Source organism: Grampus griseus (genome assembly GCF_964374135.1).
Source record: "Grampus griseus genome assembly, chromosome: 1".
NCBI classification, from domain to species: Eukaryota; Metazoa; Chordata; class Mammalia; order Artiodactyla; family Delphinidae; genus Grampus; species Grampus griseus.
The window spans coordinates 2,377,917-2,396,182 of record NC_139017.1 but is presented as its reverse complement, the minus strand read 5'-3'; the positions used below and the strand labels follow the sequence as shown (position 1 = coordinate 2,396,182).

At 51.7% G+C, this 18,266-nt stretch overlaps 1 protein-coding gene across 1 annotated transcript in view; it reads left to right on the top strand.

Annotated features, from left to right (window-relative positions):
* Positions 1-2,270: 2,270 nt before the first annotated feature.
* Positions 2,271-18,266, top strand: part of NR5A2 (nuclear receptor subfamily 5 group A member 2) — a gene marked incomplete at its 5' end in the record, with an annotated part of 125,304 nt that continues 109,308 nt past the window's right edge. The window contains 4 exon segments of the mRNA XM_082672035.1: positions 2,271-2,334; positions 13,122-13,148; positions 13,151-13,258; positions 17,303-17,421. Coding sequence (XP_082528161.1) covers positions 2,271-2,334; positions 13,122-13,148; positions 13,151-13,258; positions 17,303-17,421 — 318 coding nt within the window.

The following is an 18,266-nucleotide window of genomic DNA, read 5'->3' as shown; positions in this document are numbered from 1 at the left end:
TTCACGGCATGTGGGATCTTCCCGGACCAGGGCTCAAACCCGTGTCCCCTGCATTGGCAGGTGGATTCTTAACCACTGCGCCACCAGGGAAGTCCCATGTTTTTTATATACTTCAGCCAAAACAACATATCACTAAAGACTGAATGCAGAAGGAGATGTGAGAATCCAGCTTTCTATCAAGCTAGACATTAAAAAGACTTCTGAAAATGTCACTTTTTATGGATTATTTTGTTTTGGAAAACAGCTATTTTCAATTTTCAATGTGTTATTTATATTAATATACTTTAATAACTACAAATTAATATATTTATAAATAATACTTTAGAATGGATATATATATATAAAACTGATTCATTTTGCTGTACACATGAAACTAACACAACATTGTAAATCAACTATACTCCAATAAAAATTTTTAAAATAATAATTTTTTTACTTTCTCAATTTTAATGTCGAATAAAATAAATACTAATAGATATAATTCACATAAGCAAAAAGCTTTTAGAGCCTTATAATTTTTAAGAGAATAGCTGCTTTTCAGGGTCATAGGTCCTCTAATATCTACCTATGTACATTTCTGGTATTATGCCACATTATTGCTTGACTGTTTAAAGAACTAACAACAAAGAACCGACATGGATGATTATAATTACCCAATCCTTGTTAGTTCGAAATATACATTCACTTGCCCAGCTATATACTTCACTCCCCAGCCTCCCTTGCAGCTAAGTGTGGGTATGTGTCAAATTTCTGCCTAGTGAGCTGTAAGCAAAGTGTTTACATGGCACTTTCAGGAAATGTCCTAGAAAAGGAATATGTGTTTTCTCCCTTCCTCTGTACTGCTTCCTGGTAGTGATGGCTGCCCTCTAGCAGTCATTTTGGAACATGAGGACAAGAGACAGAGGAGAGTAAAACGGAAAGAACCAGGTCCTGGACAACCTTGTAGGGCCACTGTACCATCACTACCTGTGAATTTCTTTTACAAGAGATAAGTAAATGTCTTATTTAAACCACTGGCATTCTGCTTTTTCTATTATACACAGTCAAACCTAATCCAAAAAAATTAAAATTTTGATGGGAAAAAATGCTATACATAAACATTCTGGGTTTTCCAAATAGGATCTCAGGCCAATAAAAAATTAAAAAAAAAAAGTTTGCTCCATTAGCAAAATCAAAACATACAAGAAAATAACTAACTGTTGTTCCACAACATAGGAAAAGACATACATTGCTCTAAGAATCCAGACTTTATTACTTTAAAGAACAACAGGGATATTTCACAAGAGCCTAAAACTACCCTTGGTCATTTGAGTAATAGTTCTTTCATGGTCAGGAGTAATCCAGATTTTTTCCATGGATTCAAGGAAAGAATGATAATTTTTAAATTATGGAAAACATATTACACATTCATCATTTTGCCAGCATCAACCTCAAAGTATAAGTTTTACTTTATTGGGGTAAAGAGATAGGCTGCCCTTTTAATCAACTGACCAATGTACAAACAAGCTAAGGTTAACTCCTCAGCTAATGAACAGGCATGATAAAAAAGCTGGTTGACAAAACATGAATAAATAAATGAGCACAAGCTCGGTAATGCTACTAGTGCTTCAAAGTGTCAATCATATCCCTAGTCATCACTTAAAGAATGAATGTCTGCCAACGTTATCATCTAAAATATATTTACAGAGGTCAGAAGAGCTACGTCTGTCCTCCTCTATGCAAAGAGGTGATGACATCAAGGGGGTATGTCACAAGCCTAAGTTTAGTTAGTGGATTTAAGCTGGTTTGGAGTTTTATCCACTAAGTATGATCTTCTGACCCCTCAGTTTTACAACTTTCCACTCTCTGAGCTGCACTGCCCCTCTCCATTTCTGAGTTAATCATTTGTTTGCCATTATCTGCCGAAAGTTCTTATCTCTTTTGCTGTCACTTTATAACAGGGTCCTCTTATCAACCTGCATAGAGTCATGTGATTAGTCCAAGCCTATCGAAAGTTTCCATTCCTCTGATTAGAAACCATCATGAAACTGGATACATTGTTTACAGCAGGTCACTAATGCTGGAAAAAGTACAGAGTCCAGGGAAATACTTGCTTGTAACTTTCTGGATTCTTGGATTTTTTTTGTTTTTTGCTTTTTCTTAACTTTCACTAAGGGTTACTGTAGTCTGATGTGTCCTCCCCAAGGCTACAAAATTTGACAAGCTGCACTTTTTCTTATGCTCAATGATTTCTGCTTTAAGCCAAAGGACTGCCTATAATTTCATTAACAATGTCTTCTAATTCGGATACTGGGGATTTACAAGAATCTCTAAAGCACGGACTTACACCTATTGGTAAGTAGGAGTTGCTCTTTTTATCATCTATTTATTATCCTGCTACTACACTAATACATGTAATTTACTCTCATTGATGGATTTACTATTAGAAGTCACTGCTTTTCCAATTGTGTTTATTAAAAGCACATAAGTCCACATATATATCACACATATATCTTTCTTGAAGTTCAAAAAAGGCAAACGAATACTTCAAGTATTCATTATATCCTCTGTTTTTGCACGTCATCCTATTAGCCTAAAACGGCCAGAAAACAAAATGTACAATATCTCACCTTCATCCCTAATATTTTCTGATAATTTTAAATGAGAAATAATAAACTAAGATTTGAACACCTTGAAACAAGTTAGCCATATGGAGTCACCATTGATCAAACTTCAACAAGTGCTTTCGCGTGTCTGTGGAGTTTCAAGCCACATCACAGTATGTCTCATTCATTGCAGATATCATAGAAAACTTCTGTTTTTTGAGCCAAAAATAAAAACAAGCAAAAAAATACCGTCATTAGTTAAGGATTAGAAGTTAAGGGTGAGTGTTTTGCAAAATAATGAGCATGTCTTCTTTTCATAAACAGAATAAGTAAACAAAGTTTATTTTCATTTTTAAAAAATAATGGCGAGTCACAAACGTTAACGTTACAGCAAGAATACCTTTAATTAATCCTGAAAGTAAAGGACTAAAGGGAAGTAATTCCCAGGGGTCTGTAATTATTAGTCTGTTGGAAATCCTGCCCTTCTTCCTTCCCACTAGTTTTTGAAGGACCTAAGCCCTTTCTTGTAGCCCTTTCTTAGACTTTCGAACCGGAATTTCCCTGTAATTCGCAGAGGCCTGTCATCGGCGCTGACTTCCAGCGCCGCTGGAACAAGAAGGAAAATCAAGGCTTCGGCTTTTCCTCTCTCTCCCTTGATAACCAGCTGACTCCACCGAACGCAGTGATTGCTTTTTTTATGGGCCAACTACACCCTAAAGTATATCAGTTGAGGAAATGGTTACCAAAAAAAAAATGTTCTGTACTTACGAAAAAGAAAACACCGGGAAGGCAGGCAGAGTGCAACAGAGAAGCAATTGCTCTGTTGATAAAAAGAAAATACGGGCACAGAAGGAGCTGGAAGAGAACACAGAGCGATTTCAAATCTTTGCCCGGGGCGCAGCCGCCTGGGCGCATGGGCGAAGGGTCCCTACAGGCAGCGGCCGCGCTGGGCCACCGCGCTGCTGGCGTCGGCGGCGCGCGGCGAGGGCGCGCTCGGGCCGGGGATGCGGGGGCGCGCGGGGAGAGGCGCGCTCGGGCCGTGGAGGCGGGGGCGCGCGGCGAGGGCGCGCTCGGAGACTCACCCGCCGCCGATGCGAATTCAGGGCGAGGGCATTCCCGAGACCACACACGAGGACCCCCACGGCGCGGCGCAGACCCGGGGTGAAGGAGTGCGGGGGAGACGGTGGAGAAGCCACTTTCGCGTTGCCTCGGCTACAGCGGAAGAAGCGCATTTTTCATCCGACGCGCCGGGTCCGTCCCGGGCGTGAAGCTGGACCACCTTTAAGTTTGGGGTCCGCCGGGTCCGGAACGCCGGCAGCCGGCTGGGCGTCCGTCTAGCCCCGGAGGGATCGCTAGAGGCTGAGCCTCAAGAAGGCCCCGAAGGAGAAGCGCAGGGCCTCCGCGAGCCCGCCCCCGACACCCGAAACCTGTGCGGGCACTTCCGGGCGCCAGATCCTAGGGTGACAAAATAACAGTGAATTTTCCGGTTAAAAAACCCCTCTTTCCGGATCTCATTCGCAGCCACCGCCCCCTCCCGGCCCAGGCACACTCTCTCCCCCGTCCCCGGCTATTGCAGCCCCACGGTTGGTTGTGAGGTGTCCCTATTTTGAACATCTTGGTTACCCGGAGGCGGCTGCTGGCACTGAGGGTCCGTCTGTTCCACAACGTAGCCTCCCGGGGGTGCTGGGGGCCATTCCCGGGGTTCTTGGCTATACCATCACCCGGAGGGACAGTGGAGCCATCAGGTCCTCCAGTGGGTCCCTGAAAGCCAGTTGCCTCTTGGATGGGGGTCTGACCGCCCCGGGCAGGCCCAGTGAGGAGAACCCACGGGTGCAGCTCAGAGGGTCTGAGGTCCCGGTGGCTTTGATGGCAAGTTGCATGTTGGGATGGAGTGGGGAGAGGTTCCCAAAACTAAGCCCAGTGTACGTACAGCTCAGTCAGGGTTTGAATTCTACATCAGCTCATTTGTGTTTTTCTGGGAAACGTGCCTCTGTTTATCTAAAAAGCTGTCTCTATGGGTCCTAGAGACATGGCATGACATTTTTCTTTTATGCACACCGGTGGTTCCATGAAAATTGCATATAGACGTCCGTGCTCATATAGAAAAGTGAAAATAAGATGCCATTGTTCCTTCTGCCTACCTGCAAGATAATCTGTGCGGTGTAAGAGCAGGAGACTTGGGTTACAACCAGATCGTTCCCCTAAAGTTAACTAGCTCTGGGATGCTGTCCAGATTCTCGGTTTCTGGCTTAGGCTTTTTTCTTTCTCACAAATGGGGTGATTTTACTGAATGATACGCAGTACTACTTTGAGAGAGACAATAAAGTCCCTGTCTATGTCAGCAAAAGAGCCAAACCTGTGTGGTAGGAAACATGTCATGTCACGAGTATTTATTGACCCTCTTGCAATGTGCTCAACGTTATGTTTGATTTGTATTAAATTTATGTCATTCTTCGAATTAAGTGCATTTTTGAAGAATATTATACAGTCCATATAATGTTGCATCCTGACCACAGGAGGTTCTGTCTGTGTGGTTAGCGGTACGTAATACACAGTGCAAATGCTGTCTTGAGACTGTGATATAAACGTTGCTATCTGGTCCGCTTAGCACTTTCGGAGTCTGATTTGATTCCAGTGATAACCTCCAGGAAGCTCTGTGCCCTTAAGATCTCTGGAAGTCAACGTCACACAGTGGAAAGTGAGAAAGCCTGTTACGTCACCATAACCTCTAGCCAGCTTTATTTGCAGTGCTGTTTAGAACACCAGTTACCCAAGCCCACGGTCTGATTCTTGCTGCTGGGCTTATGCACCCAGTTCCCTCCAGGAAGCTGAGCCTCGGAGCCTTGTCTCCTTCCGGGGTCCTGCCTACTTCCGAAACAATGCATCTCAGATTCTCTTTGCTGGCCTGGATCCTCAATTGTGATGGGACTTAAAGAATTTCTTTAATGCCTCTTTTAATAAACCAAGAGAGGTGTATGGATGAAGCCAGAACAGAGGCTTGGGAATGCTTTTTTTCTTTACTTGACCCCTCCACGCAGACACAATGTCTAGGGTTATCTTGGATTCAGCCTTGAACTTGAGCTGAGCTAGAGAGGGAGGGGCTCTGGGACAGTCTCCCACCAGTTTTCCAACCTCCCCAAACACCTCCAGGGATGCCTTATGCAGGGCAAGAGTCAGATGTCTTACTCCCCAAGTCCAGAACCTACCTCAGGATAAAGCTACTTATTTGAGGGTATGTCTTCATTCTTCACCCTGCTGGAACAACTTCTCTGAGAAACCCACTCGGCTTCAAGGAACTTCAGGAGTTTGGGGGGGCCATTGTGTCTGGGAAGGGCCTGGGGAAGAGCTGAAATGTGACGGGTGTATGAGAGATTGAGCCTGGGGAAACAGGTGGACTGAAATTGACCAGACCGATCAATAAAGGCTGCCTGTGTGCTTTTGTGTGGCTGACAAGTAAGAAAAGATACATTTTACTTTTAAACCTCAAATAAGCTGAATGTCTGCGGGTAATGTGGTTGAGTCCTGAGGACTGTGTCAAACACTGCAAGATGGTGGCGTTGGCAAGAACCTCCCACTGGAAGGATCCATTTTTAATGGTCCTTAGAATGGCAAGCGATTCCCTTCCTAGTTGTTTTCCTTACAGAGGATGGTTTGGGGGAAAATAGGGAGAAAGAGAAAAAGATAAAAGAACTGATATGAATAACAGTGCGGTGGGCTGCTCTTCTGACACGATCACCTGTGTATAAAGTTTATTTTGTTTAAAAAAAAGTTTTCTTTGTTAGCCTTACTTTACTGAAGAAAAAAATGGACTCAGAAAGGTCAAGTGATTTACCCAAGGTCACTCAGTTTGTCAGAGAGTGGGGCTGTAAATGGAAATCATGGATGTGACTCTGAAATCCATGCTTTTTCCTCGAGGTAGTATCTTTTTGCTCTTGTTGATATAAAGCAATTATGATTACAAACAATGTTTGTCTACTCAGACTTTCTTCCGAAAGGCATTTTGGACTTAAGTAAGACATTTGTCAAATGCTCTTTATCTCCCTCTTCAATCCGCAGTGGAAACCCCGAAGAATTTGGAAGGGTGGGCTGGGGCGTGGCGTATGGGTGGGGTGGAACTATCTGGAGCCCTGAGAGCTGAGCAGAGATGGGGGGCGGGGGGTGGTGGGGGCAGGGAGGCACTTCTGGTCTCTGACTCTGGAATTTCCTGAAAGGATCTCTGGAGTTTGACGTTGAGCTTGCAGTTCTGTGGCTTCTGGTAGCAACTCGCGAGGCTCCTGAGTGGATGAAAAGGAAATTGAGAGGAAATTCACAGCATCCACTTGTTATAGAGTCAGTGATATGAGGACGGCAGGGAAATCACCCCAAATGAGTGCGTTTAGAGAGGACTTTTTACTCCTAAGAAACGAGCAAAGGTCTCCTGGGGGGAGGGCATAGGGAAAGAGATAGTTTAAGCACCTCCTCCCCCGCCCTTTTTAAGCACTTTTGACAAAGCCGGGTGTGTCTCCTGCAGGGAGATGCTGGTCCCACGCCCGGCGCTAACGTTTTCCACAGTTAATGCTGCTGAGCCTTGGCTCTGGACGTCCGTAGCCTCAGGGCCCCAAAGCTCCGCCGTCTCCAGCGGTGTCTATAGGATTGGAAAGAAAACTGCTCGGAACCCGCCACCAGGTCCCCGAAGCGAGGCCCCACAGTGTCCAGACGAGAAACCCTGGGGGAAAGCGAAAGAATTCTTCCCCAAGGCTCGGCGCACGCTGGCCACCCTCTCTTAACCACGAAAGTTGTCTGCAAGTCGGAAAAGGAGCCGACACCCTCCGAAAAGCGCGATCCGCGGCATCTCGGGGCCCCTAACACTCTCCCTACGCCCGCGCGGCAAGTCCCAGGGGGACGAGACCACCCCGAGTGCCGCCTTTCCAAACCCACTCTTTCTCTATTGTCCAAGAGGGACCTGAATTGCTCGACGGCCGCAGTTCTGCGGGTCCGGCACTCTTGGATCTTAAGAACCAGAACACCCTGCGCGGGGGCTTCCCTAAGGCCGGAGGCTCCCGATGTCCAACCCCGCGCGGCCACAGCCGGGGCCCCATTCGGAAGCTAAGCGGCACGTCGTTCTTTCCCTCATGAAGCTTCCAGTCTGGCCAGATTCAATGGGATGTCAGCCTAGCATCACCTAGTGCTCAGATCTGAGTTCCCGGTCCAGGTTGAGGCGCGGGAGGGACCATGGGGGGTGGAGTCGCCGTGTGAGAGTTCAGCAGGTTTCACCCAGCGCTTGGGGGCCTGCAGGCGCCAGCGTCGTCCTCGAGGACGTCGCTCAGTGTTCTGGTTTGTCCCGAGAATGGACAGGGATGGTTCCGAGAGTGGACTCTCCAGTGTTGAGCTGGAGCTGACTCACATCTCCATTTCAATTACAGAGAGGAAGAGCTAGATTAGATTGGACCACCTACCCAAGGTTATTTCCCAGCCGGCTCCTTTCTCCAGACCGGATCTCCCCATTCACCTCGAAGGGCACCGGCTCGACCAAGGTGGGACGCGCCTAGACCCCTGGGCAGGGGCAACCCGCCCCAAAGAAAATTAAGTCTAAAAACTTCTACTGGGAAGCCTTATTACCGAGAGCTGTAGATTCCCACAATACAGGCCAAAGTCTCCAAAAACCTCACCTGTCCTTCAGGGAAAGGATGCGAGTTTGTTTGGAGAGGGTGGAGGAGTCTTGATTACCCAGATAAATGCGGCACCTTGCGTTTTCCTCGCTGGTAAAGAGGGGGCCCTGATATACTAAGATACTCCCATAGTGACTGTGAGTCAGTCACCATTGGCTGGCCACCCCCTACCAGGCAGTCTTTCTAGGGGTAGAAGATCTAGCTAGACTGGCCGCAGTTTTTCCTCCTGGACTACAGGCTGTTTACTCGGGCAGCAGAAAGGGATTTTTTTTTTTTTTTAACATGACAAGACTTCTCACCTATTCCAGTTTATTCTCTGAAAGCTTCGGCCAATTCGATGCTCTTTGTTAATTTATATGTCTGCACTAAAATTTAACCTCTCTTTAAAAAAATAAAAAAGTGCTTCGAACGCGGGGGTGGAGCGCCTAGAAGCGGGGGGGTGGGTAGCCCAGCACCACCCCCCTTCCCGGCTCCAGCTCAGCAGCGGAACTCTGGAGTTCTAGCTGAACTTAATTTTCAGAGGAAAGCAAAAGTGGCTTCTGATGGGCTTTTCGAGTGGGAGGGGCGGAGAACTTAGGCAGAACCCGAGCTTCAGTAGACTGATAAACTTGTTTCTCTTTCCCCTCGGGCTATCCCGGCCTGGTTGTGGAGACTTTCGGAGGGGAAAAGAAAAAAAAAAAATCTAGGTTTCTTCTGCGGCTAAAGAGTAGGCACGTGCTACGAGAAAAGTATTCTGGTTTCTCGAAAGCACCAAAAAGTAGGAATGGAGGAGGTGTTAGACATTGTTTCCAAGGATGTAGATTTGCAAGTTTCGTGCGGGGTTGGGCGGGTCGTGCTGGGTCGTGGCAGGCTTCTCCCCCCCAGGCGGGCGGGAGACGTAGGTCTTCCACGCTGTTCTTCCGGGGACACGTGTCTGCCGAGCCCAGGAAACTTGAACCAGTCCTGAAAATCATGACCTCTTACGCCTTTGCAGACTGCACGCGGGAAGCGCGCGGGGCCGCCCGACACTTCTCAGGTCAGGTCAGGGGCAGGCTGTGCCCGACGCGCGCTCGGGAACGCGGCGCGGAGCCACGGGAAGGCGGCGGCGGGAGAGCAAGGCAGTCGCATCCTCGCGGGCGGGGAGCGCGAGACCCCCCTCCGCTCCTGCCCGCGGGTGGACGGGGCGCACGGCCCCGTGGCGCTGAGTCTGGATAAAATATGCCGGGACTGCGCTTCTCGGGCTCATCAAGGCTGCGGGAGCCTCCCCGAGGCATCATCCTTTGTAATTGCAACCGTCAATCAACGCTCGAAGACACAGTCAGAACCGGGAAGGACGAGCCTGGAGACCAGCCCCGTAGGAAAGGAGGTGGAGGCGCGGGGGAAGCGGGGGGAAAGGGGAGCGAAGTTTGCCAGGAGTTGGCAGGGGAGCGGGGGAGCGAGTTCAGAACGCGCGGGGCGGCTAAAGCCGGAGCGGTCTCGCCCGGCCTCGCGTCCCCACCGGTTGGTTAAATGCCTCGCAGCCGGGGTGGATTCCTAAGTGCGCTCCCACTAAGAGGCAGTCGGTGAGACTTCCCCGGAGGAGGGTGGGAGGCGTCGGCCCGCCTGCCGGGGCTTTATCATTCCAAGGCAGTGGGTGTATCTCTCCGAGAACGCAGACCACCGCGAGCCGAGACGTTTAGACCGCACAGGCCCAGTCCCCCATCCTCATCTCAGGTGCCTCCCCTCCTGGCGTCCGCTTCGCCCTCCCGCCTCGCGCGGAGGCCTCTGCCACCTGGAACCATCCCCAGGTAACCGAGCCGGCACCGCGGGCGGGCTCGGGCACCTCCTCCCCCAGCGCTCCTTACGCCAGGGTGCTCTGGGAGAAGCCCAGGCCCATCCCAGGTCACGGGGCAAACGGGTCTTGGGCTCCAGTGGGGACCCCCAGCCCAGCGGAATTGAAGGGGCAAAGGACCAGAGTAAGTGCTAGGGGGGAGGATGGGGGAAGGGTGCACTTGGAGGGCGGGAAGGAGCGCGAGGTCGGAAGCCCCCCCTGCCCCCCTTGCCTCTGCGTCTGCTCCCCTAAACCCCAAGCAGAGCGCCCGGGGTAAAGGTGACTGTACTCTCGGGTCTCTCCCGCGGGAGATTTCCCGCCCTGTCCACCGAAGACGGGGTTTCGACGTCTCCCGAGGGGACCTGGAAAGGTCTGGGGCCCTCGGGAGCTCCTCCGTTTCTGGAGCTGGAGGCCCGGAGCACTGGGGCCTCGGGGTTCCTTTGGTTCTCAGAAAGGGAAGTTTTCTCTCGGCTTGAGACCTCCTGCGCTTTCGGTGCCCGTTGGGCTCGCAGCTGACTAAGCAGAGCCGTCAGCCTGGACTAGAGCTTCAACTGTGGATTCTCTTAAAACCTTGACCCCAGCCCCTATTCTCCCGCCATCGCCGCGTGCTTTTGTGAGGAGACAAATGGATACCAGCTGGCCCTTTGTCACCGTCACTCCAGGTCTCTGGGGGTGTGATGGGAGGGCAGGCTGGCCTAGTCGGAAGAGGTGTCAGGTGTGGCCTAAACAGGCCCCTTCTGGGGCTGAGGCTGGGCCCTGAACACGATCACAAAGTTTGCCTCCAGCCAGGTCAGGCTCAGCCCCAAGTCCCCGGCAAAGATTCAGGCCACACTGCAAGTCCCTGGTGCTGTCAGACCCTCTGTCTACTTCTTTCAGCTCTCCTAACCTCGTCCTCCCGTCCCAGCAACCAGAGGGCCTTCCCTCCCACAGAGCTCCAGCCTGGTGTTGGGAAGGCGTTGCAAAAGTACCCCCATACGCTGTTTGGCTGTTGTGGGATGAGGGTGCTCTTAAATTAAGGCTGTGTAATAAACTGATGCTCGAAGTTCACCTGCATCTATAAGGAAAGTGCAGCGAGCACTGATTTGAGCCCTGAGACTTTATCCCCTTTCTGAATTTAATTCACAGTGATACTTCAAATAACTATAGGAAATCCTGCAAATGGACGGACTGTCACCAAAATCTGAGCATCTTAAGGGTCACTAGTTTTGGCAACTTCAGCCCGCTCCCCTCTACAAACTAATGGGCAGCCCTCCCACCAAGTTTAAACATTTTCATGAAACCTGCAGATGCTACTAAAACTGAGATTTAAATAACTTAAATTCTGCATACTGCATGTTAAACAGCAAAAATGACAAATCAGTTTCGAGAGGCAACTATCTGAATCGCCAGGCGCGGGGAGGCGATGAACGACCCATTTCGTGTAAAAGTGTAGATTATGCGTGGCAGTGATGGGAGGATTTTTCAAGTCATCAAATACTGGACTGGCCAGTTTGACTGTGTGATCTCTATACCATTCAAGTAGAATAAATTCAGAGCCTTTGAGATTCAAATTCACCCCCTTGTGGATGGACTCTGATCTTTACCCGGTCTCACAGCAGACACTGAATATGAGGCATTTCACATGCAGTCAGGAGGCTGGAAAAAAAAATGTTTTCATCTTGTTGGGATGAGATCTGAAAACTTTGAAGATGGGGCTGGGCGGGTGGAGGAATAGCTTGCCTAACAGATGGTTCTTTAAAACTTTTTTAAAGTGCGGGGCCTCTGGGATGTGGATCGTCCCACCCAAGAGGCAGCAAAATGAAAAAGAAAGCCCAGGCTGCGCTTTGCATTCTATATGGAAACCCAGTTCACCAAAATTTAGGAAGTCTGCCGCCAAGATAATCTTGGGCTCGGGGAGGCGGGGTGGTGTTTAGAAGCGAGAGGAGGAACTGGGTAAGAATGGGGAAACGGGGATAGCCGTTCAGATTCCCGGCGACACGGCTGCCCCCTCGGTAAGCAGGTGAACCGTGACGCTCCGCCACTCCCGGGGGCCCGCGGACTGAGTGCCGAGGGGAACGAGGCCGGGAGACCCTCGAGAGCAGGCCAGCTCTTCTTTTCATTTCTGGGTTGTTTAAATGTGTTTAACTCCTCCTGCAGCCCCTCACCCGGCGCACACGGGGGGCGCCCCCTCACCCCCAACTCCCACTCGCGTCCCTCTGGCTTCCCCTCTGCGCGCGGACATCTCCGCCCGAGCTTCTCCTTGGCCGCCGCGCTCAGACAGAGGTCGCCTCTCACCCGCTGTTAAGACCCGCCGCGTGCGCATCCCCCGCCCCGGGCCTGGGTGGGGTAGGAGGGGGCGAGGCGGGGTGAAGAGGTTGGGGCAGGCGAGGGGACTGGAGCCTGCGCCTCGTCCTCATTGGCTGGCGCCTGGTGTCCGACCCTAGTCCGGAGCCCGCGTCCCCATTCACTGTCATCACCCCTCATCCCCTCTTGCCCCTACCCAGCCCTACTCGCCTCCCTTCTCCTCCTCTTCCTCCCCTTGTCCTTCCCAGCCTCGCCTCCCCGGGCTGGAGAGGAGTAGACGAAGCGACAGAGGGAGGCTGGAACTTCCTAACTCCAAGCCTGACAGCGAGCGGGAGGGAAGCAGAGACGGGGAAGGGGCGGAGAGGAGAGGAAAGGCGAGGAGGGAGAGGAGAGTGAGGCCAGAGAAAGCGCGCGCGAGAGACCCTGCGGATCCGGAGCGCTGGGCGGCGGAGGGCGGGGTGCGGGTTGCCAGAGCCGAGCCGTCCGGGAGCAGCGGCACCGCCGCGGCGGCAGCAGGTCGGCCGCCGCCTCCGCTGCGCGCCCGGAGTTCGGCCGTACGCGCGTTCGCGCCCCGGGCAGCTGCGCCCTTGCCGAGCCGGACCGGGGCGCCCGGACGCGGTCTAAGCCTGCAGTCCGGTGCCTCCTCCTCGCGGTTCCGGGGCGGCTCGGGAGCCGCGAGCCTGGACGGGGCTCGGGGGTCCTGACGGCAGCCCCGGAAGCGGCAGAGGCGCGCTCCTGACGGCGGGCGAGGAAGCAGCCACCCGGTCGCCCCCTCCTTCTTCCCGGTGGAGTTGAAGCTGTGCTGCCGGCGTCCAGGTGCTGGGCTTCCGGACCGGCACGGACCCTCTACCCCGCCCGCGGCCGCCTTGTCATGCTGCCCAAAGTGGAGACGGAAGCTCTGGGACTGGCTCGGTCGCATGGGGAACAGGGGCAGATGCCGGAAAACATGCAAGGTAAGGAGGCGCTCGCGGCGCTTGGCTCCCGCGGCTCCAGCGCCCCGGGCTCGGCCCGCGGGCTGCAGCCGCCTGCCCCGCGCGGGCGCTTGTGTGGCCGCCGAGCGCTGGTCGCCGCGGGGCTGCGGGGCTGCGCGCGGGCGTCGGGCCCCTTCCCCAGGGGCAGGCATAAAAGTTTATGGCTCTTGAACAATGCGGGGCGGGGATTTTCCAAGCAATGCCTAATTGGCCACTTCTAATTAAGAAAAGAGAGGCTTCGAGCTCTGGCTACAAGAGCGGGTCAGCTTCAGGCCAAAGATCTTATTATTCTAAAGATCATTCTAAGGAACGGAATGTCTCGCGGGAAACCCGAGCAGGTTCCCAGTCGTTGGAATCGGCGGGAACTTGAACCAGTGCTCTTCAGCGGTGGAAGAACACTGCCTGGGAAAGTCAACTGCAGGGAGAGATGGAGCCTCGGGGAGAGCGGGCTTAGCGGTGTTAGGACGCACGGGCGCCCCACAGCCCAGGCGCACCCAGGGAGCCGGCTCGTATTTGAACAACTTCATAAAACTGTAGGCAGAACTGGAGAGAACCAGTTATTCCCAGCCCGTCCTCTGGTCGGGCGCTGCGGAGTGAGTGTTGGGCGGGGGCGGCGGTTTAGCCTCAAGCTCTTCTGTCTGAGACCTGGGAAACTGGAAGTCCTTTTTCATTTCCCAGCTTTTGATTGCTAATAACAACAGCAAAAAAAAAAAAAAGCAAGCAAATCCCGTAGGCTGTATTTTCGCCGCATTCCAAAATAAGCGACTCTAGATCTGGCCGTATTGAGCCCTTCAGAAGTTTATCGCAGTTGCTCGGGGCCGGGGAGGGAACAATGCTAGGAAAAGTCACCGGTGCCCTTCCATCCTCGCCCCTGCCAGCGCGCAGGATGTGCGGGCCGGCGGGCCTGTGATCCCGGAACGCTTCCTGCCATCCCCTTGAACGAACTTGAAAGGGCCGGGGAGGCGTTGAGAGCAGAGTTCAGGGCTGGTGCACGCGGCTGTGCGGGAGAGGCGGCGCTGGGCCCGGAGCCTGAGGTCGCCCCGCTGCTTTGAGAAGACGGGGCGGCGGGAAGGCGTGCGTCCTGCTGGTGGGGTCGGATACCAGTCGCGGATCCTGGGGTCTCGCTCAGCCTCCAGGGAGGGCCGTGGACGTCCCCTGGGCCCAAGGCCCTAGAGTCCAACTTGTAGGTTGGCTGCCGAGGGGACCCGGTTGGCCCAAAGAGGCTTTCCCTCTGGCACCTGGGATTCCGCGAAGGGGGGTCGGGGGAAGCGGCGCCGGGGAGCTGCCTCCGAGACCCTCCGCCGCCAGCTGCCGCGAAGGACTATCCTTTGGGCGTCTTTGGGGCCGGCGAGATTTTTGGGTCAAGGGGAAGTTTCTGCTTCTCCTTACCGCGCGCGTTTCTGGGTGCCTCGGGAAAAGCAGCGGAGGGAGAAGCTGGAACAGGAAGCCAGGGAGGCAAGAATCTGGGTTTGGGGGCAGGTGGGAGGGAGATGCCATTGCAATATTTTCTTTGTAGAATTCGAGAGGGGCGTTCTCGACCCGACCTACTGCCCCAGAGCAGAAAGCTGGCTTTCCCTGGTGCCTAGGGCTCCGGGAAGCCTCCGGCCGCTGGCTCAGCCCCGGGGTCGAAAGCGGGTGGGCAGCGCCCGGGCGAGGCTTCCTCCATCCAGGCCACGCGGCCTGCCGCCGGAGGGGAGCCCCGGCGGACAGGCACCCCAGGACCGGGCTCGCTTTGGTCTCGGCCGGGGACGCACCGCCGTCCGACCCGCGGGGCGGGGGGCCGGGGGGCAGAAAGAGGACCCGCTACCGGGTCCCGGGACAGTTCGGGGAACTTGTCCGCGTGCTTCTGAGGCCTTCGCTGTCCAAGGCCCCACCGCTCCCTCTACTTTCTCAAGACCGGGACTTATTTGCTCGGATGCACTCCGTGCTCCAAACGCTCTCTTGGGTTAACAGCACCTGGGCGCCTCTGAAAGGTGCCCCGGTCTCGCACCGCACCGTCGGTCTCCCCACACGGCCTCTGCCTTTGAATTTTACAAGAGGGTCCCACCCCCAGCCCCGGTCTTTTGGGTGTCGGATCCCCGAGGCACGCACCGGGTCCCCTGGAAACGGTTGCCTCTCCGAGCCTCTCAGAGGCGAAGTTAAAGTTTACTTTGTTGGGGAAAGGGGGAGGGAGAAGAGAACACACTTGGTAAAGCACACCTTTTTCCGTCCCTAAAACGTGCCTCAAGACAATAGTCACGAGCTTTAGGAGGGATGGGGCTATTAACAAACTTCTGGAACTCTCAGCCTCGGCCAAACCCCCAGGTTCCCCAAACGCGAGCGCGGCCCTCTCAGGGCACCGCCGGGAGGACTGCGTTCTGCTTCTCTTTATTTCTGTTTCTCGGAGCCCACACGTCTGCCTCGACTGGAACATCTCTTCCCGGGACAGCCCCCCCGCCCCCACCCGCCCAAACTCCGGCTAACTCACCTAGGTTTATGCCCCAGCCCAGGGCTCTGAGTCCCTGGGAGAGAGCCGGCCCCACTCTGCTGGTCGCGGCTCAGCCGAGAAGCGCTGCAGGGACCCTCACCCCGACGGCCCTTTCCGGAGGCCCCTAGGATCCGTAAAGAAAATAGAACTTTATTTTAAAGAGAAAAAAAAAATCAGTAATCATTGGCAAGGAGGCCACTATGGTGATAGAGCGGCCGAGTACTTTGGGGGTGGGCTGGGGGGCTATTTCTCCCTTTCCTATTTGGTAAACAAATCAGAGGAAGCTTCTGCCCGGCCCTCGGTTCCCCATCCACCCCCTCCCGCCCCGCCCCGCCCCCTGCAAATGCCACTGATTAACTTAAAACAAACTTGACTGGGGCGTTTGTGCGCCTGTGTGTAACCGAAAGTTGAGCAAGGGGCGAGAGGCGAATGCGCCCGGGGTTTCACCGGAGGTGCCGGAGGCTGCGGGCAGCGGCCGGGCGGCGCGGACCTGCCCTCGCCATCCGTCCCCTGCGGCGCGCGCTGCGAGGCTCGATCGGCGAGGACCGAGTCTCCGGGAGGGACCGGATCAGGTATTATCTGGGGTCTCCTGGCCACTGCCTCCGCTATGCAGTTTATCCATCTTGAAGCTGTGAAGACGCCTTCGCGGTGCTGCGTCGGAAGGAAGGCCGGTTACCCGATCCCTGCAGGGAGCCGCTCAGAGCCGCGGCCTGATTTCTGTTTAACAGGGCGAACTCGAGGTGTTTATATTTTGCGGTGATGATCGGAAACATGTGAAGTTCATTAAATGACTTCAGTACTTTGCGAGGAAACCAAACCCTCGTGTGTATCTTTTCCGTTCCTTCTTTTTCTTCTTCTTTCTTCTTCTTCTTTTTTTTTTGGTCCGGGCGTCCTGCCTTTTGCCTTTTTATTTTTACAGGAGATTTTTGAAAAGTGTGGAGGGGAAAGCCCTATCACTACGTAACTGAATGTTTGGATTAATCTAACAGATCTGAACGCTGGGAGCAGCAGGCTGTGGTTAAAATGGGGCTGCTGAGAAGGTTTCTGGGGCATCCGTTCCCCCGCCAACTGTTTGCATATTGGTGTTGCTTTCCCTAAACACCCTTATAGTTCGGTGGACTTTAAGCAAACTCATTCCAGTGGGAGGATAATGCCGTGTGCTCCTTTCTCTCCCTTAGGCAAAGGTGACATTTTGGAACTTAACCTCAAGGAGGTTTAAAAGAAATTCGAAGTTGTTACTTTATGCAATTCGTGTTTCTATTCTGATCTGTTGCTTTGCAGAGTTAGGGGGACTCGTGTTCAACAGTGGTCAGCTTAAGAATTTTTAACGCAAGATATTAGAATTATTTTTAAATTAAAATAATGCAAAGCGCATGCCAAAATATGTTTTACTTCCACTGTATGAAAATAGCTCTCTGCAGTACATCTGGGTAAAACATTTTTATTTTCTATTTTACCTGGTGATGTTTGCCCACCAGTCACCAAAATGGTTTTTATTGCAGGATTAAAACCTACCTAGTAAATTAATTGGATGTGTGCATGCATTTCTCTTGTTTCAGTGTCTCAGTTTAAAATGGTGAATTACTCCTATGATGAAGATCTTGAGGAACTCTGTCCCGTTTGTGGAGATAAAGTGTCTGGGTACCATTATGGGCTCCTCACCTGTGAAAGCTGCAAGGTTTGCCTTCTACGTTGCTTTCTGAGAAATATAATGCTCAAACCCAAAATAAACCATTGGATTACTTCTTAAAGCTAACTATAGGCTGTCTTTTTTGGACCCAATTAAAAATGAGAGAGGGAATGAGTGAGTCTTAGTGAGATGATTCTTAGCAATATGTGTCCAATTTAATTCAAAAGGCAAAGAGATTTATGCTGTTTAGAAAACTTTGCCAGTCTCATGGCTTTAAAATAGTTTATGGTAGGAAGGTGATAGAGCTGTAGAAAGACTTCTATTTCTAACGGTCCAAAGTATTGATTTTGCTTGACTTATATATATTTAAAGCATCGTTGTTCTTGAGAGCGAACATGACAAAGTATTTCCCCAATACATTTTAACTTCAGGGTGTTCTGTGCTACACATCCAAACATTTTTTACCCACAGACATATAAAAGTCTAAATTCCCAACTGCATGATTTCATCCTGATTTATTCCAAAAATAACCTTTAAGACTTTTTTGAAATCTATATCATAAAGAATTAGAAACCAGATCTTAAGTTTATAATAAGAGTAGTTTTCATAAATATATTATATGACCTATTTAAATGCAAGAAATTTTAATATGTAAGATGTACTGTATTATTACTAACGATGTCAACTGTACGTTAAGGATTTATCTCAGACCTTTTTTATATATTCCCAGTAAATTTGATACCCCCTATTTTTCAACATTTTTAAAAGTAGAAAACTCAGTACAATTACTTAAACCACTGCCAAGAAAATCCCTTCTTTCCTTATAACAAAGTAAGATGGTTTCACTTTGTGGCTAGTAGGACAAACAGAATATACCATCCAAGCTGTTATTA